This window comes from Ostrinia furnacalis, unplaced genomic scaffold (assembly GCF_004193835.3).
Source record: "Ostrinia furnacalis isolate ACB-3 unplaced genomic scaffold, ASM419383v2 OfSCF2049, whole genome shotgun sequence".
Lineage (NCBI taxonomy): Eukaryota > Metazoa > Arthropoda > Insecta > Lepidoptera > Crambidae > Ostrinia > Ostrinia furnacalis.
In genome coordinates, this window is record NW_021132288.1 from 1,127,276 (window position 1) to 1,144,037 (window position 16,762).

The 16,762-nt window shown below is 48.5% G+C and overlaps 1 protein-coding gene across 1 annotated transcript in view; it reads left to right on the forward strand.

The window, feature by feature from the left end:
* LOC114354400 (laminin subunit alpha-1-like) overlaps nt 1-4,973 on the forward strand; it is a 108,049-nt gene extending 103,076 nt beyond the window's left edge. Inside the window, exons 26-27 of the mRNA XM_028306770.1 lie at nt 3,827-4,062; nt 4,533-4,973. Coding sequence (XP_028162571.1) covers nt 3,827-4,062; nt 4,533-4,960 — 664 coding nt within the window. The 3' untranslated portion in view covers nt 4,961-4,973. The remainder of the gene's footprint in view (nt 1-3,826; nt 4,063-4,532) is intronic.
* The last annotated feature ends 11,789 nt before the right edge of the window (nt 4,974-16,762 follow it).

Consider the following 16,762-nt stretch of genomic DNA (forward strand, 5'->3'; position numbering starts at 1 on the left):
TATTATTATTTTAATAAACATTTTTATTTCTACATACTATTGTACCAGTGATAACGGAAAGGTAAGTGTGAGGAAAGTGAGGATTGATATTATCATAGTACCTACGGGAGATTATTTTTAACACAAAGGCTACGGCTGTGACCATTATAGTTGTTTTTTCGGACAGCACCAGCATCTGCACTACTTCTTGCACTTACATCTCACCATTTCCAGGCAAGCTTCGGCAGCTACGGGCAAATCGGTCCATGTAGGCTCCATGTTGCTATCGACTAAATAATTTGAAAAAATCATAAGGACATAATTACAGCCCTTGATATACTGATACAAAACTGCCTAGGTTGGTGGGCACTTACAGNTAGCCTTTGTGTTAAAAATAATCTCCCGTAGGTACTATGATAATATCAATCCTCACTTTCCTCACACTTACCTTTCCGTTATCACTGGTACAATAGTATGTTGAAATAAATATGTTAATTAAAATAATAATAATAATAATCATTAGACGTTTAGACAAATTCAAGTTCTTTATTTAGTGCTTTCTTCTTATGATATTTTCATTAATACAATGTAATTAAACTATTTTCAACCTTATGTCTTACACATAAAGTTCAAAATTAACTGAAGAAAAAATACAAATCATGGTAGCATGATGTGCCAGGAACTCAAAATAAATTCTAAAATAATAATGTTTACTTGCTTATGAACGAAAAAGTATGAATTCATGGATAAAATAAATATTTTTTTCCGACGCGCATTAAAAGTCGCCCGCTGTGTCCTGAAGAAAAATTTTTTTTCACCTACTTTTTTCGAAAAAAGTACCATACAATGGTATATATTTATAATCCTGATAAATGTAGCTTTCAGGACATATTTTTTTTTATTAGATTATCTCCAGTGGTTTAAAAGTAAACGACGTTTATTTTAAAAAAATCTTTTTGGTTTTTGTGAATTTTACTCCATATTTCTATTTTTTTGTATGTAAAGGCAAAAAGTTTGTTCTAGAAATGAATTCGCCATCCTTTAATTATCCGAAAATGACACCACACTTGCCCTAATGCCCATAGTTTTGAATATATGGTCCTTAAAGTGAAGCGTGGCAGAAGGAAACTTGCCCCCCCTCCCCCTGCTACCACAGGGGGGGCTCCCGATGTCTACCGACGGAAATCTACTCAAGAGCACCCAAAGAACAACTGGTGCAAAAATCAGCCTTCTATACCAAAGTGGAGGGGTTCTTGCACTAAATTCCCTACTATTAATTGGTATAGAGAAAAATATTTTTCATTAGTTTTGAACTTATGTTTTCTTAATAAGGTTCAAAATATGGTGGTAACAATTCTGCCACTACCAGGTAAAGGTTTAAGCCACGGAATGCGGTACCACTAACCATCATCAATATTGCCAGAGATTAGAATCATCAATTTTCTTGAATTCCTCTAGATCAGCGGTTCCCAAACTTATTTTGTCTACGGCCCACTTTGAGAATAAAATCTTTTTTAACGCCCCCATTTTTGCAGTCAAGAGTCGAGTGCTCAGTCGGTGTCTAAGAGTCCTCCTAGTAGTAGATGATATTATAAATCGCCTCCCAAGCCTCTACACAATGCCCCGACTTTTTTCCGGGGTCTCTTACCGCCCCCCTTTAAGCCTGCAGCGCCCACAAGGGGGCGTTATCGCCCACTTTGGGAAAGACTGCTCTAGATTCTAAAGAAAACAGAAACAAAGCATNTTTAGATTATTTTGATTTCTTAACTTTCTTAACTTTCTTTCTTAACTTGTTAACTGGACTTTTTAGTCTATTCTCACAATGATACTCTCAAAGTAACATTGCAACCACTAATGCTCATCAATCATTTCCACCCGCAGGACATCAGCTCCCTCTCAGCCACCAACCTAACGGACGAGATCACTTCAGCACTACTAGTGGGACAGACGCTGGCGGTGCGAGCCCCGGGCGCGGCGGCCGAACTAGTTTCACTGGCGAAGGCTGCAGAAGAGAAGGAAGGCATCCTCTACAACCTGACTCCAGCCTACAGAAGGAAGTATCTGGAGCCTGTGGAGAGGCACGTGGCTGAGCTGAGCGAGAAGGCCAAGCAGTACAAAATGTAAGTTATTGCTGATACTGATCACGACAGGTACAGTTGCTCACAGAGCATGAGACGCAGGCTTCACTGGCGAGGGCTGCAGAAGAGAAGGAAGGCATCCTTTACAACCTGACTCCAGCCTATAGAAGAAAGTATCTGGATCCTGTGGAGAGACACGTGGCTGAACTGAGCGAGAAGGCCAAGCAGTACAAAATGTAAGTTATTGCTGATACTGATCACGACAGGTACAGTTGCTCACAGAGCATGAGACGCATGCTTCACTGGCGAGGGCTGCGGAGGAAAAGGAGGGCAACCTCTACAACCTGACTCCAGCCTATAGAAGAAAGTTCTTGGAGCCTGTGGAGAGACACGTGGCTGAGCTGAGCGAGAAGGCCAAGCAGTATAAAATGTAAGTTTTAGTTGACACTGATCACGACAGGTACAGTTGCTCACAGAGCATGAGACGCAGGCTTCACTGGCGAAGGCTGCAGAAGAGAAGGAAGGCATCCTTTACAACCTGACTCCAGCCTACAGAAGAAAGTATCTGGAGCCTGTGGAGAGACACGTGGCTGAGCTGAGCGAGAAGGCCAAGCAATACAAAATGTAAGTTATTGCTGATACTAATCACGACAGGTACAGTTGCTCACAGAGCATGAGACGCAGGCTTCACTGGCGAAGGCTGCAGAAGAGAAGGAGGGCATCCTCTACAACCTGACTCCAGCCTACAGAAGAAAGTACCTGGAGCCGGTGGAGAGACACGTGGCTGAGCTGAGCGAGAAGGCCAAGCAGTATAAAATGTAAGTTATGGCAGATACTGATCACGACAGGTACATGGCATAAGATCTCTCTTCTGCCCTACTGGTGAAGGGCAGACGCTGGCATCCCTCTCAAGGGCCGCAGAAGAGAAGGAGGGCATCCTCTACAACCTGACTCCAGCCTACAGAAGAAAATACTTGGAGCCTGTGGAGAGACACGTGGCTGAGCTGAGCGAGAAGGCCAAGCAGTATAAAATGTAAGTATTGCTGTTACTGATTCCGGTAGATACAGTTGCCAGAAAGTCCTAAGGGCAACAGAAGAGAATGAGGGCATCCTGTACAACCTCACGCCGAGGCGTCGAGAGACACGTAACTGAGCTGAGCGAGAAGGCGAAACAGTACAAAATGTAACTAAGGCCTCAGCCTCGAGTTTATCGAAAACAGCGGCGCGTCAGCGGGGCGGGAGCGGGCAACGAGCGGGCAGCGCACAAGGAGTGCGCTTTTACCCACAATAAATCGAGAGTTAGGAATAAATTTGAATCGAAATAAAATTGTCGCCGTTGTTCAGACATTTCGTTTGCGAATAAAAACAAATATCTCGACAACACAACCCCGAACACAACACTTCGCCGCTAAAGCGCCGCGCGAGCTGCCCGCTTGTTTCGAGAACGGGTCTGCGTTTCCCGCCCCGCTCCCGCGCCGCCGCCGCTCCCGCCCCGCTGCCCGCTAAACTCGAGGCTGAGGCCTTACGAGCTATCTCGCTGTCACTTATCCCGTTAGGTACTCTCTCATGCCTCTTGGATGATTTTTGTGTATTTTTCTGGATGTTTCAAAGAGAAAAAGAAATAATTTTGTTTCCAAATCTAATATTGAGTAGGTAACTACAGTTATTTTTGTGCCAATCTAAGACAGTGTGACAAGGACAATCGGTCTTACTTCTCGAAGGTAACTACCACTACTAACTAAGCAACAAAAACATTATCTACTTGTCAGGGTGTTCAGCGGCGCCCGAGCGGCTGCTTCCTTAGGCGTATCAGCTGCCCACGCGTGGGGCGGCGTAGCTGAGGCCGTGGGCGCAGCACGTTCCGCCGCCGACACCGCGCGCGCCGCCGCCGCCGCCGCCGCTACTGCCTTCTCGCAAGATTCCGTGCCTAGAGCGGCTGCTGCGGGGATCGCGGCGTCGAATGATCTGAAGAAGCGGGGTGCAGAACTGCTGGCTAGATCTGATGGTGAGCTTTATACAAATCTTTGATCCGTTAGAAATGAGGGAGATTAGCTATTATAGATGTAAGCCGAATATGGTAGTACTAAAGCCTGGTCCAATGACCCCAAGCTACCCATCCTTATCGCTCGCGCAGTGAGTGTGCGAGCGCAACAGCAATATAATTACGCGCGAGCGATAAGGATGGGTAGCTTGGGGTCATTGGACAAAATTCTACGTGCTCACGGACCAGGCTTTAGTCATCAATTTTGTCAGAGATTTTTAACTTTCTCGGATTCCTCTAGATCCTAAAGAAAACAAAAACAAAGCATTGTCCAAAGCTTCAGGGTCCTATTTTTCCGATCCATTTCGTTTCTCCAATTCCATTTAATATTAGTCTTAATTTTTAAAGGTATTATATGAGATCGTGATGAGGAGCGATAGCTCTCCACCAGATCAAGATTGGTGACGTCAACTACCTAAACTTTCTTACCACAGAGCTCCGCAACAAACTCGAGCACCTCCAACGAGCAGCGGACGTGGTCTCCGTATCCCTCCGCGCACTAGGCTGGGGCGAACGTGCGCTCGGCGAGCGTCCGCGAGCACGTGTAGCTGAAACATTACGCGAGGCGGGTGTTCGCGCGGACCGCGTATTCGCGGCGGCTCGCGCGCTGTACGACGAGGCAGCTGAACTGCGGCGCCGAGCGCGGTACAGCTTGAGGAGACAGCTGGCTGAGTTACAGAGACATGNAAGACATGGGGACACGCAGCTGGGAGCAGCCGAGGAGCACGGTGGGTGTTTATGTCTCTCGTTCGTTTCAGCCGAAAGACGTCCACTGCTGGACAAAGACCTCCTCCAAGGATTTCCACGATGTCTCTCGTCGACCCTATATACGCGTCCTTTGTACAGTCTTGTATCCAATTGAGCATGCTCAGGTGAATGTCAAGTGGAGACGCCTTAGCACCTGGGTGCTAATGCGCCTAAAGCCTGAGCCTGGGCTCAGGCTCGGCTCAAGAGTCTCCACTTGAGCGCCCGACCAAATGAGCCGCTCATTTACCTGAGCATGCTCAAGACACAAGGCTTACGACAATGCGGCCGAGCTTCGGCGCCGAGCGCGGTACAGTTTGAGGAGACAGCTGGCCGAGTTACAAAGACATGGGGACACGCAGCTGGGAGCAGCCGAAGAGCATGGTGGGTGTTTATGATGGCATCAACCCTTGCGCGTGCGTTGTAGTCTTGTATCCACTTGAGCATGCTCAGGTGAATGTCAAGTTGGGATCCAGGCTTAGGCTCGGTTCAGGCGTCTCCACTTGAGCGCCTTGGCCAAATGAGCCGCTCATTTACCTGAGCATACTCAAGATACAAGGCTTACGATAATGCGGCCGAACTGCGGCGCCGAGCGCGGTACAGCTTGAGGAGACAGCTGGCTGAGTTACAGAGACATGGGGACACGCAGTTGGGAGCGGCCGAGGAGCATGGTGGGTGTTTATGGTGGCATCGACCCTTGCGCGTGCGTTGTACAGTCTCGTATCCACTTGAGCATGCTCAGGCGAATGTCAAGTTGAGATCCAGGCTCAGGCTCGGCTTAGGCGTCTCCACTTGAGCGCTTCGGCCAAATGAGCCGCTCATTTACCTGAGCATGCTCAAGATACAAAGCTTACGATAATGCGGCCGAGCTTCGGCGCCGAGCGCGATACAGCTTGAGGAGACAGCTGGCCGAGTTACAGAGACATGGGGACACGCAGTTGGGTGCAGCCGAGGAGCATGGTAAGTGCATTTTTCCTTATTTACGAGTACGAACGGGGAGATCTAAATTCAATATGACAGCTAACCAATTAACAACAGCATGATGATAATTAATAGGGAGACGACAAGGTGGCTCTAGAATAATAATATGTGGTATAAGGATCTTTTGACACTAACTTAATTATGTTCTGCTCAGTGACTCAAATCCGTGGCAATACCCTGCGCGGCGCGGAGCTAGCGGAGGCGCTGGCGACGGCGGCGGAGGCGCGTGCGCGCGAGCATTCGGCGGCGGCGCGCACGCTCGACCCCGCCGTGCTCGCGCTCAAGGACAAGATCGCGAAGGCCAAGCATGCGGCGCAGTCGGTGAGCCTTATCTTCTTTAGATCCAATATACAGCATACTTTCACCTTAACAGTGAAACTTACAACTAAACACCTTACATTTGAATTTGAAAGAACTTTGTCTTTTGGAATGAAAAGGAGACGATTTTCTATCTGGGGGCACGGCAGTGCCCCCACCAAGTCGAGCAAAAAAGCGGCACGGCCGTACCATCCTTTTCTCGAAGCAATTCAGGCCATTTTCGACCGTCGAGCATTTTCACGAACGTTTTGTATTTCCACATCACCTCTCCGCTCAACTTCGGTTTAGAAATCTAATTGGTTATTCAAACAAATCTCTTTAAGCTTTTGAGGAAACCGGGCCTTGTATTAGTGGTGTCAACATTAGAGCGTAATTTGGTGCTGGAGGTTGAGCATGATGCTCAGCTCTCTAAGATCTTACACACTATTATTTAATTTTTAGCGTTAAGAGTCGCATCTCAAACTAGGTTTAAAGAACTTTATTCTCATAAGAAATTTACATTTCACTTATAATGAGATACTAAAATATTTAATAAATAAGTTACAAATTAGCCACTGGTACTAGTAGCTGCTAGCCTGCTATGTGTATCTTAAGTTTCTTTTTAAAAATATGTAAACTTTCACAATCCTTCAAGTCGTCAGGCAAACTGTTGAATAGCTGTGCTCCCTCAAACAGTACAGTTTTTGTTCCGTAATTGGTCCTTGGCGTTATTGTTTTGAGTTTAAATTACTAATTACATTAAATGACTAATTTTAATATTATAAAAAACTTGAAAAAATCGAACTGCCTAAGGCGGGAATTGAACCCACGAGGAAGAGCAGTCGCCCGGCAAGCGGAAGGTCGTGGGTTCAATTCCCGCCTTAGGCAGTTCGATTTTTTCAAGTTGTTTATAATTGTCAAATCTTACACACTGCTAAAGCCTGGTCTGTGAGCACGTAGAATTTTGTCCAAAGACCCCAAGCTACCCATTCTTATAGCATAATTACGCGCGAGCGATAAGGATGGGTAGCTTGGGGTCATTGGACAAAATTCTACGTGCTCGCAGACCAGACTATAATCATAACTGCCTCCTTCCCCCAGATATCGGTGTCCCTAACGTCAGCAGCGGGCGCAGGATGCGCACGCGCTTACGCTCTATCAGGCGCAGCGCCGGCCGCCACGCGCCTCGCACTCGCCGTGTCGTTCGACGCGCGCGTGCGCGACGGACCGCTGCTACACCTCGTTGACGACTCGCAGGTGAGAATTCACGTATTTTGACACAGTCAAAATCTCGTTGACGTTTAGAAGTCGTCCTATTGAAAAACAGTTTTAAATCCGTATTCACAAGGGTCATTTCGATAGAACGATTACTCGATACGATCGCAACTCAGCGATTTGTTTGTTGAAGTTTTGTTACGTGAATAAGGCTACTGGGCTTCAAAAACCTTTGTTTGTCTCCTGACATCCGCTTTGCAATGGAGGGAAGTCGAACCTTAATTTCGAACTCCTCCTATGTTCTTCTGATTAATTTCGTTGCGGGTCCAATGACAGTTTAACTTTCCCCCGGGACAAACTTGACCTTCATTGGTTGGGTTTTTGTGGCGGTCAAGCTGTAGATCCTGGCTACACAGGAGTTGCAGCGGTGGGAACGAGAGGTGGGAATAGTCTGGACTTCAGTTGGGTAGGACTCGCAGAATTCATCCAAACAGTCCACTGCTGGACGTGGGAACCCAAGGACTGCATGCCCACATTATCAGTTATCTTCTTGCGAGCAGAGCAGGTCGTCTACTCAATATTTTATTAAACGTTTCCATTTGAAGACACTGATACACGTAAGCAGAGATGCCATCGATGTAGTCAAAATTAGAATAGCTAACCAACTCAAGCAAATCAGAAATAAACAGCTTTTGCATACTTAAGGTTCATCTCAGATCTAGACTTCTTTGATCAATTCTCCCTGTAAATTCTAGTAACATTATTATTAACAAGTTATGAACATTTATTTGAATTTCCGTGATATTCCAGGATAATGAGAAATACATGAAGCTGGTCGTCGAAAAGAAGAGGCTACGGTTGACTTGGGACCTGGGCGGCGGCGCGGCAACCATCGTGCACCCGGAAACGCTGCAGGCCACGCATGACGACGCCGACCAGACGTCCTACCGCATCGAGATAGAAAGGTGAGTGGCAGGGAACCAGCTGGTCGTCAACTTTAGGATTTTTTTAAACATCTGCTGCTCATGAAAAGAGATCCAGAATCGATTCGAATTATACAAACTTTGTCAGTCTAACTTCTATAGGTACCCTATGGATTTAGACATTGAGCTTTTAGTAGCCCTGAAGGGCTACACAAACACAGAATATTGTACTCGTAAGTATAGTGACTGAAATCTTTGACGAAGAGATTACATTACGAAACTCCCCGCACCCCGCGCTTCCTTCAACCAAAAAGTGGTGGGGCGCATCTTCATGGATGAATCGATCTATAAAATGTACATAATAAGGACTTATACAGATTCTGTTTTAGGCCCGATTTGACGAAACTTTGATTTCCGAGAATAGCTCCTGGTATAACTGGCACATTGACAGTTTCATTATGGGTAATATGTCAAAACTGACAATTTTTTCTAAGATTATTTACTCTTGTTTGGTTGAATCCACCCTAAATCAAAATATTATTTGTCCAGGATATGGAACACAGTGCACCTCAAACTCGAACGAATGGGCGGCGGGACACCTGTCACTGCTACCAACAGTAGCGCCCCAAGCGCCGTCCGACTCACCGGTTCCCAACTATGGTTAGGGGGCCGCGACGGCGCAGGGGGTCTACCAGGCTGCGTGCATGCACTCTATGCAGACGACGCTAGTGTAGGGCTTTGGAACTTCCAGCACCAGCCTAAGGAGTCACAGTGCACTGGCTGCACGCAGAGGTACGTGCTTGTATTGTGTCTAGTGTACTGACTTCATGAGATGACAGCAGCGCCCCCGACTCTCTACTTTGTTTGGGGGGCCGCAACGGCTCAAGGGGTCTGCCAGGCTGCGTGCACGCGCTGTATGCAGACGACGCTAGCGTGGGGCTGTGGATCTTCCAGCATCAGCCCAAGGAGTCACAGTGCACTGGCTGCACGCAGAGGTATGTGAATATATCGCGTCTAGTGTTTATAAATAAATAAATATCCTTGGACATTTTACACTGCGCTTCCAGTCTCAAACTAAGCAAAGCTTGTACAGTATACTATACTATACTGACTACATACGGTGACAGTAGCGCCCCCAGCGTGTATACGGACTACGCCAGCGTGAGGCTATAGAACTTCTAGCATTAGTCCAAGGAGGCGCAGTGCAAGGATTGCGGAAATAAGCAGAAGCTGTCCATCATTATAAAGCCGATGTCTGCCTTTAGATCGACGGATTCGTTCAGAAACATGTCATATAGTTTTTTAATTAATTTCAGCCTGCAATCACAACAACTGATCTTGTGTAGCCAACATCTAGGAGTACTTTTCGTGACCTTCATTAGATCTTTGGTCCATCAAGTGGTTACACATGTCTTCCAATTCATGTTCGCCAAGCGAGAACTTTCTGCCCCAAGAGCCATCAGCTATGCGAGCCATATGCCTCACCTATTTATCAGTCACTTACATTTGCGACTTATGTGGTTACTTTAGGCCTTGTCCAGGAGGGCGAATTCGCCGCGAATGTCTTCGCCCGAGCACGAGCGTATGTATGACGCGATTTACGCGCGAATTTTCAACTCGTGCGTGTCTTGTGGACGCAATGTATTGGCTGCTAGTATTTCGTCAACGCGCGTATGATCCTACGCGCGTAGGATTCGCGGTGAATTGCCAGTACATAGTACACAGAACTGACGGCCGATGGGGCAGCAAGGTTCTGGAATGGAGGCCGCGTACCGGCAAACGCAGCGTCAGATGTCCACCTACAAGGTGGACCGACGACATCGTAAAGGTAGCAGGGAAGCGCTGGACGCAGGCCGCTACCAATCGATTAACATGGAAAGCATTGGGGGAGGCCTATGTTCAGCAGTGGACGTCCTGTTGCTGAGATGATGATGATGCCTTCCTGGACAAGGCCTTAGTTCCAGATAAGTTTGACATTATATCCACAGATGGTACAACCCGAGCGGCGGCGGGCGAGGCGGCGGCGGCGGCGCGGCGCTGGCGTGGTTCGGCGGCGGCGGGTACGCCGAGCTGCGGCGCGGCGGGCTGCGCGCGCCCGACTCGCGCCAGTTCAGCGTGGCGCTCACCTTCCGCACGCGCGACGAGAACGCGCTGCTGTTCATGGCGCTGGATGCTGCCAACGTGAGTACATACATCGTTGTACAGTGGGCCACACATAGTGACTGAGTTTCTTGCGCTGCTTCTCAGCACTAGCCCATTTATTGTCCTGAAGCAGTGGTAGGGTTAATACTGAGACGTGTAAAAGTGCTTTTTTAAGGTCTATTTACAGAAATAAATTAGTTTTATGAGTTTTTTGTTGTTTGGGACTGTAACCCAGCAACCCATTTCCGTTTTTTTTTTTCGCGATAAAGACGACATGACCGGAAATGGGTAGCTGGAAGTGTGGCCCATAAGTAGTACAGTTCGTTTATTTCAAGTTATGCTGGAAAAAACTTTCCCCAAGGATTTCCACAAAGACCTGTTTTTTTAATCCACAACGGGGAAACTTTACCTGATGTAAAGTGACGACCAGGCTGAAGGCGAAAGTGAGCTTTATCCGGAATCCTGAGGGACAATGTACTGGCTACCATACCTACCTATAACTGCTGAAATACTTCTGGTCTTCTTATTTTGCCCTATTTTGTGCTCAAGAGTACCAACTGACATTCCTGGGTACATTGCTGAACCAATCTATGTCGCTGAACCAACGCGTGCGGTAAACGTTAGTCCAATAAAGACTGCTAGTCTTCCCCTGTCTGCCCTCACTCACTAGCTTCTACCTTGCAGAACCGGTTGTGACAAATAGACGCCACCTGGTCATTGTCGCTGAAATTGGGGGCGTGCCACATACCAGTCCATTACATTACTAGTTTCTCTTTTCTATCAGCCCTGTTTCTTATCCTTGCAGAATCGCTCTGTGTGCCTAGAGCTGGTGGCGTGCCGCGTGCTAGAACATATTTTTCTTTTCTGTCCGCTCCGTTGTTCACCAGTACCCTGTACCTTGCAGAACCGCCCTGTGTCTTTGGAGTAAGGGCCTTGCCACACTAGCAGCTTGCAAGCGGAGCGAAGGCGCGGCAGGCACGCCTCGGTCGACAAAATGCTTGCAAAAAGCCGCGGCGTGTTCGCCGCGGACAAACGGCGTCAAACCTCGCCGCCACTCCGCATTGAAACCGCTTGTAATCCGCCAGTGTGGCAAGGCTCTTTGTAGCGTGTCGCGTGCTAGTCCTATGCATACAATTTTGTTTTATTTTCTTACTTCTCTATTGTTCACCAGTTCCTTGTACGTTACAGAACCGCTCGGTGTCCCTGGAGCTGGTGGCGTGCCGCGTGGTGTTCTCGGTGCGCTACGGCGGCGCGCGACTGCGCGTGGCGGCCGGCGGGCGGCACTGCGACGCGCGGCCCGCGCACGTGCACGCCATCCGCCTGTTCGCCGCCGACCGCCTCGAGAGGGGTATGTGTGACGCCATCCGACCCGGTCGGTGCGGTCGCAGCTGTGACCGCCGCGTGTGGCGGGCGGGCGGCACTGCGACGCGCGGCCCGCGCACGTGCACGCCATCCGCCTGTTCGCCGCCGACCGCCTCGAGAGGGGTATGTGTGACGCCATCCGACCCGGTCGGTGTGGCCGCAGCTGTGACCGCCGCGTGTGGCGGGCGGGCGGCACTGCGACGCGCGGCCCGCGCACGTGCACGCCATCCGCCTGTTCGCCGCCGACCGCCTCGAGAGGGGTATGTGTGACCCGGTCGGTGCGGTCGCAGCTGTGACCGCCGCGTGTGTTTTCGGTGCGCTACGACCGCCTCGAGAGAGGTATGTGTCGCTGTGGTGCCGCGCCATGTGACCCGGTCGATGTGGCCGCAGCTGTGTGCCGTGTGGTATTCTCGGTACACGAGAGGGGAACGCTGGTTCTACCCACTTGATACATTTAGCATCTTTTAAAGAAGTATTGATTAGAGATGAAACGGATATCCGGTAACTATCCGGTAGGCCGGATATCCGGCCTAAATTTACTATCCGGCCGGATACCGGATAGTAACTCACTATCCGGCCGGATACCGGATATTAAAAAACTACGACAATTTCCTATTAATAAAATAAAATACATTAATCTTTAAGGTAAACGTCAATAAAATGGCTTATAATAATGACGGCTTTTATTTTAAGTCCAAAAAGTTACAAAAAGTCATATTAAACCTTTTAAAAAAAATAATTTCTTTTTCTGGGCTATTCACTCTAATGACGAATACATAAATAGTAAATATCTGTTATTAAGTCGAAATATTGCGAAATAAAATAGGCGATCTTTTTTTCACTGATGGTCTGATGGACTAATTTAATTTTCGCTATTCAATCACACACTCACGATGGCAACCGAAATCGCCCGAATTGATCTGCCCCCTAGACAAGTGGCAAAATCTGACATTCTATTCGGACTGATTCGATTTTCGAAAAGTGTGACTAGTAGTGATGGGCCGACTATGGTCTTTGCCGACTAACCGACTAGCCGACTAATCGGTTTTCAAATTGCCGATAAGTCGGCCGACTAATCGGCAATGCCGATCATTCTAGTACCTTCTTGTCCGAAGAATAATATCTAGATTTCTCAAAGAAATAAGAATAATCTAGATTTCTTAAAAGAATTTATAACTTTTTGAGAAATAAAATTTCTTTAATATGAGAAAAAATAAAAAGCAACATCACAATCACATACCAAGTACCTAAAGTAGATGTCATAATTTTCGACGGCGGAGGGGTCAGAGGAGGTGACAATATGATCGCCTCCTGCTGTCAAAATGTATGGGAAAAATTAATTGATACAATGGCGTGATAACTGCTTATCGCGGCGCGCATCCTAGGCCCACTGATTCCTCTCCACCCTCCACGGTGATGGTCAGCGAGCTGAGGGCGTTGGGGTTGGTACCCCCGCCTACATTGCACTGACACCACCACCGTTTGATAGGCAGGGCCCGCCATACAGGTGGGCAATTGCCGGGACGGACTGTGATAGTTGATGGCTTTGTCCGGATTCAAATAGTTCTTCACATTAAGTCGATCGACGGATCTCAGGGGTTATTTATGTGGGTATTCCTCATCCTTCCGATGAGAGGAGCCCCACATAATCTACCACTTCCCCGCAGGGTAGGTATGCAATTCCATGCATATTTTACCCAAAAAAGTGTCATAATTTTTATATGGACAAATTGCTTAAACTTTACACATTGTGATGATTTCCTGGTATTTTTATCTAATCTTTAGATAAAAATACCAGGAAATCATCAAAGCCTGATTTCCAAAATTTGTAAATCAGGTGAAACCACTTTTGACTGATTTTTGCAGTCAAAAGTGGTTTAGATAAACGCCCTTGGTCTACCTCATAATCATCTTAGTGATTATGAGTTTTATTTCATTCACATATTTAATTTTGTAATGCGCCGATTATAATCGGTATATTTTGCCGAATAGTCGTCACTAGTGGGCCGACTACAAATGATGCTGAATAGTCGGCTTTCCCGACTAGTCGGCCCATCTCTAGTGACTAGTCTAGTTTACTAATAGACCCACTGATCGCGTACGAAGCACCTGTGCGGCGCTAAACTCGTCACGACATGCAAAGAGACAATGGGCTAACTATCCGGCCGCCGGATATCCGGCTATCCGGCCTAGCAGCTGGCCGGATATCCGGTATCCGGTATCCGGCCAAACAACTATCCGTTTCATCTCTAGTATTGATTCACCTTTGAGAGAGGGAAATACTAGCTGGGTAATACAAACTCTTGGCTCAGTTCATTCAACCACATGACGTCCATTGCTGAACCTATGCCTCTCTCAATGTTTTCCACATCACCTGATTACTATCTGCATCCAGTGCCTTATGAGGTCGTCGGTCCACTTTGCGTTTTCCACTCTAGAAACTTGCTGCCCCATCGGTCGTCAATTCTGCGTACTGTTTGCTCCACCCATTGCCACTTCAGCTTGCTCCAGCTGCAGCCGACTATGTCAGCGATTTCAGTTTGTTTACGGATCTCATCATTTTTGATTCGATCTCGTTAAGACACACAGAGCATAGCCTTTTCAATAGCACGCTGTGCAACTTTGAGCTTCTATAAGAGGCTTATACAGGGTGTTAGGTAAATGTGTTTATGAGCCAACACTAGCCCATATTAACATGTGCATATAAATGGTACGATGAATTCAGAAATTTGATATCAACTTAAAAAAACAACCCTGTGGTTACCGTATTTGAACATCGAATATAAATGTTCAAGAATCATGGAGTTATCGTGATACTGAGCGCGCTTGTCCCCAGGCAGCCTGCGCGTGAACGGCGAGGAGACACTGGGCTCCGCGTCGCCGCCGGTGCAGGACGCCGCTGCTCTACCTGACCTTAGCAACGCGCGCTACTGGGTCGGCGGCCTGCCCCCCGGCGCCGCCGACCACGCCGGAACCGCGCCGCCGTTGCTAGGGTGTCTAGGAGCACTCACGGTTGACCGCGAGGGATATAACATACTTGACACGCCCACAAGATATGGAGTGGAGCCGACGTGTGAGAATAGGGTGAGTTGGTAGTTGTTTAGTGCTACATTGTCCCGTCAGATGTCACTAGTCTACCCGTGCTTTGCATCGCGCGCTACTGGGTCGGCGGCCTGCCCCCCGGCGCCGCCGACCACGCCGGAACCGCGCCGCCGCTACTGGGCTGTCTCGGAGCACTCACTGTGGACCGCGAGGGATATAACATACTTGACACGCCGACAAGATATGGAGTGGAGCCGACGTGTGATAATAGGGTGAGTTGCCAGTTCTTTGGCGCTACATTGCCCCGTTAGATGTCACTAGTCTGCTTGACCTCAGCGCCACGCGCTCGTGGGTCGGCGGCCTGCCCCCCGGCGCCGCCGACCACGCCGGAACCGCGCCGCCGCTACTGGGGTGTCTAGGAGCGCTGACTGTGGACCGCGAGGGGTACAACATACTTGACACGCCGACAAGATATGGAGTGGAGCCGACTTGCGAGAATAGGGTGAGTTGGCAGTTGCTTCTTTGGTGCTTCATTGTCCGTCAGATGTCACTAGTCTGCCTGACCTCAGCAACGCGCGCTACTGGGTCGGCGGCCTGCCCCCCGGCGCCGCCGACCACGCCGGAACTGCGCCGCCGCTACTAGGGTGCTTAAGGAGCGCTCACGGTTGACCGCGAGGGGTACAACATACTTGACACGCCCACGCAGTATGGAGTGGAGCCGACTTGCGAGAATAGGATGAGTTGGCGGAACTTGGTGCTACATTGTCCCGCCAGATGTCACTAGTTTTGTGAATAATGTGTAGGAACAGTAAGTATTCCTGTCATCGTTATGAACGGGCTAACCAAACTAAATAAACATTCTACGAGATGGTATCATGGTGGTTGATAGGAATAATAAAAGCATCTCAACTCAATAAAAAACTGCTGGCAATATACTATCGGCAACAGAGTTAACTACCCATTGCCGGTCATGTCGTCTCGAAAGCAAAAACGGGAATAGATAGTTAACACTGTGGCCGTGTGTACGTTTCATTCAACGTTAGCGCTACGGAATATTTAGTTGGTCACTACTTACATTGTTTATGTTTTCTAACCGAATAATGTAAGAAATTGGGAGATATCACATTATAAATCCACTCTATCGCTTCCAGGTGCTCCGCTCAGCCATCCTGGAAGGCAGCGGCTACATCGAATTGGCTGCGCCCGCGCTCCGCCGCCGCGCTGCGCTGGGTCTATCCTTCCGCGCTCGCGCACCCGACGGCTTACTGTTGTATCGACCATCTGCTATAGAGGGGCAGGAAGGGAAGCCAGATGCTGATGACAAGCATTACTTAGTACTGCGGCTTGTTGATGGTAAGTTATCCTGGACGGAAGGGAAACCAGACTCTGATGAGTATGGTTGATGGTTGGTCATTTCAAGTGCTGCCAATCCGCGCGCGCGCGCCCGACGGCTTACTGTTGTATCGACCATCTGCTATAGAGGGGCAGGAAGGGAAGCCAGATGCTGATGACAAGCATTACTTAGTACTGCGGCTTATTGATGGTAAGTCATTTGAAGGCGGCGGCTATATCCAGCTGGCGCGCTTGGGACTGTCATTCCGCGCGCGCGCGCTCGACGGCTTGCTGTTGTATCGACCATCTGCTATAGAGGGGCAGGAAGGGAAGCCAAATGCTGATGACAAACATTACCTGGTGCTGAGGCTGGTTGATGGTAAGTCATACTAGAAATCGGTGGCTACATCCAGCTTGCACGCTCGGGTAGTCCTTCTGTGCACGCGCACCTGACGGCTTACTGTTGTATCGACTATCTGCTATAGAGGGGCAGGAAGTTAAACCAGGCACTGATGACAAGCATTACCTGGTAGTTACTGAGGCTGGTTGATGGTAAGTCATTTGAAGGCGGCGGCTATATCCAGCTGGCGCGCTAGGACTGTCCTTCCGCCGCGCGCACCCGACGG